Below are 3501 nucleotides of genomic sequence, written 5' to 3' on the forward strand. Positions count from 1 at the left end.
CAACCCCGCCTGGACACGTTCCTGTGTGGCTGCCCTAGGGGATCCTGCTCTGGCAAGGGGGTTGGACTGGATGATCTTTCAAGGTCCCTTCCAACCCGTAACATTCTATGATTCTATTGTTCTACGAAAAGCAGAACCAAAACCTGTTGAGATGCATAATAAATGCACGCTTAACATGTGGCATGAGGTAAGATGGCACTCTGGGCCTGAGCTGGTGTCAGTTTTTAGCCACTAACCAGGTGACAGATATTCTGTGTTATCTCCCCACAACACCCCCCAGGGCAGGATAAGAGGGAAATGAGGGAAAGGACTATTGCAAATATGTCTGAGGACTGAGATGAGGACAGGGAGGGTTCATTCACTAGTTCTGGTCATGGGGAAAGAACAGAGTAGACTTGGGGAGAAATACAAGTTTAATTTAGTACACTAGTTCAACCAAATCCTCAAGATTAGAGTAGGATAGTGAGAGAAATAAACACAACCTGATCCTAAATATCCCTTCCCCCAAACCTTCCCTTCTTCCCCGCTACCTCCTTCACCCCAGCGGTGGAGAAGGGCAGGGGATGGGAATTGTGGTCTGCCCACTACTCATTTCCATGCCTCTCCTTCCTTCCCGGATAAAGGACTCCTGTCAGTCTTCCCCTGCTGTCACATTGTGCCTATCTCAGTGGACACAGTCCTCCTGGAACTTCTCCATCATGCGTCCTTCCCACATATGCAGGTCCCTCCTTTGGGTTGCAGTCCTCCCAGTGATGGACCTGTTCCAGCCTGGACTCTCTTGAAGTCACAGCATCCCTGGGGCTCATCCTCTGCTCTGGCATCATCCTCTGTTCCGGCATGGCATCCTCCATGGTCTGCATCCTGGACATTTCACTGCTGTTAATCTGTCTGGTCTGCAGGGTCTCAACCTGCCATCTCACCACAGGCCTCAAGGAGATAACTGCTATGATGCCCTTCTTTCCTCTCTTCTTCCTCATCTCCCCCTCCTCTTCAAAACAAAAACAGCTCCCCAACACAAAAGAGAGGACAAAGAGGCTGATACATCACATTTTCTCTCTTAAATACATTGATTGCAGAGGTCCTGACTGGCCTGACTGCAGTCACAGATGGGTCTGTCTTCTACCTGAGCTGATTAAAAGCAGATCTTGTAGAAAAATAAAAGCAGACCAGCACAGCACTCGCAGAGAGCAGGGGGTTAATGATAACAATCAACACAGTCATGCCTATGTTATACATCAGTGTGAGACACTGATAAAACTCGTAATATTACAAAGCACAGAAGCACAGCAGAAAGAAATGTTAACCAAGATAAATACAAACATATTGTTTACTTAACTAGTTTCAATCAGCAGGTAGCAAAGCATTCTTAGGTCTGCAATGCTATTGCTGCCCTTTTGTAGCTAGCCCATGTAACAAATCTGAATTACTTTCTATTGACAAAAATTTATCTCAAAGCACCATCGAAATAGTAGAAATTTAACTCATAATAATTCACATCAGAGAATTGTCATGAAGTTTCCTTGATTTAGATGGTGAAGATAGAACACCTGTGTTATGTGCACTGGCTGAAGAGTTGTGTTAGAGATTAAATTTCTTGTTTTCTATAATAAAATATGAACATTAATGGGCTTCAGCTTTTCTTCCAGGTACTACCTCATGCAAACCTTGCATTTCACATAGGACAGAGTTCTTAGCCATGTCTTTTCCAGTTTGGGATTGTTCAAAATCAGAATAAGGGAATGAACAGTCGGAAAAATATACTGAAACACTAAAATGACAAATTTCACAGGATCATCCCTATTGCTGTTATAAATTAGTCTCAAGATCAAACGTGTAAAGTTAATGCCGTAAATTAAGAGAAATAACAGAATAAATTTCATGGCTCTGATGTGAGCATCAACGCTGAGGTTCTTCATTGAGTTTGTCTGCATGTTGCTTTTGTGTCGCCAGAGAGAAAAGAGGAGGAGAAGGGCAGAAAACAGCACTACCATGAATGCAGTGGAAAATATAAAACCGATGGTGACAAATATAGGCAAAAAATGTTCATCCATTCCTACACGCAGTTTCAATAAATCTTCTCGGGTGGTGGAATTGCAAGAGATATAGAGCACTTTACCTTTTATGTCATAGAAAAGAATGCTGATGACCAAGGATAAAAGCACTGAACCCAAGAACAGCCATGGCACAATCCTGTCAATTTTTACTTTCATGTAGGTGAAGAAGGTGTGCCTGAAATTTGCAATCTTTATACAATAGAAACCACAAAGACAGGCAGAAACCCACAGGTTGGAAGCTTCAAAAAAGTTTTGAGTAGCCACAAGGAGTTGGGGTATGGGTTGAACAAAATTGCACCAGGAATAATTCATTGAAAGAAAGCTGCATATCCATGAAATGCACAAAAAACAAAACCTGGAGCAGCCCAGAAACAGCAAGATCTTCTCAACGGAGTTAAAGCTTCTCTTTTTGAACCAAGAAATACAAAGCACAGAAACAATGAAAGCATTTATCCACAGGCCGGCAAATGCCTGAAGTGTGATGATGATCATAACTGTGTTTCTGAATGAAGTAGAATTAAATGTATAATGAGGGTAGTAAGATTTCATTCTCCAGGATGGGAAGCAATGCTGAGCCAGAGAAGGAGGTTGTTGCACCAAGGCTGAGCGCAGGTCGGCAGCTGCTGTTTGCTGAGTGGCACGTATGGAAAGAGGAGCTTTATAGAGTTGTTGTTGTTGGGGATTGTGGTGCTGCTCCTATTCAGAGCAGGGCAGGTGCAGGAATGTAAATATTCTCGATGTTCCCTTACCTGCTATCAATGTCAGTATTCAGTGTTTGCAAAACTGAGCCCTGGGGAACCCTGCTTGTGACCAGACATCAGCTGGATCTAACTCTATTCACCACCTCTCTCTGGGCTTGGCCATCCAGTCAGTTTTTAATCTGGCAAAGAGGACACCTGTCTAAGCCATGAGCAGCCAGATTCTCTGGCAGAATGCTGTGGGAGACAGTGTCAAATGCTTTCCTAAAGTCCACAAAGACAATGTTCACGGTGTTTTCCTCATCCAATTGATAGGTCAACTGGTCATAGAAGTAGATCAGTTTGGTCAAGCAAGACCTGACTTTCATGAAGTCGTGCTGGTTGGGCCTGATCCCCTGGTTGTTCTGAACATGTTCTGTGGTCCTGCACTTTGGTCACAACAACCTCCAGCAGCGCTACAGGCTTGGGGATGAGTGGCTGGAGAGCTGCCAGGCAGAGGGACCTGGGGGTGTTGATGGACAGCCGGCTGAACAGGAGCCAGCAGTGTGCCCAGGGGGACAAGAAGGCCAACGGCATCCTGGCCTGTATCAGGAATGGGGCTGTCAACAGGAGCAGGGAGGTGATCATGCCCCTATACTCGCTTTTGGTGAGGCTGCACTTCAAGTACACAAGGGACATTGATGTGCTGGAGAGGGTACAGAGGTGGGCTATCATGCTTGTAAAGAATTTGGAGCATATGTTGTACAAGG

General features: G+C 44.7%; 1 protein-coding gene across 1 annotated transcript; it reads right to left on the reverse strand.

Annotated features, from left to right (window-relative positions):
- Nucleotides 1-2116: 2116 nt before the first annotated feature.
- Nucleotides 2117-3120, reverse strand: LOC104272376 (taste receptor type 2 member 119-like; the record flags this gene model as incomplete). Its single annotated transcript, XM_009867353.1, has 3 exons — nucleotides 2951-3120; nucleotides 2365-2409; nucleotides 2117-2259 (listed from the first exon to the last, which is right to left on the reverse strand). Coding segments are annotated over exons 1-3 (358 nt in total), but the record flags the coding sequence as incomplete, so codon positions are not given.
- Between the last annotated feature and the right edge of the window lie 381 nt (nucleotides 3121-3501).

The sequence above is a fragment of the Apaloderma vittatum genome, unplaced genomic scaffold, assembly GCF_000703405.1.
Source record: "Apaloderma vittatum isolate BGI_N311 unplaced genomic scaffold, ASM70340v1 scaffold1004, whole genome shotgun sequence".
In the NCBI taxonomy this organism is placed as follows: domain Eukaryota; kingdom Metazoa; phylum Chordata; class Aves; order Trogoniformes; family Trogonidae; genus Apaloderma; species Apaloderma vittatum.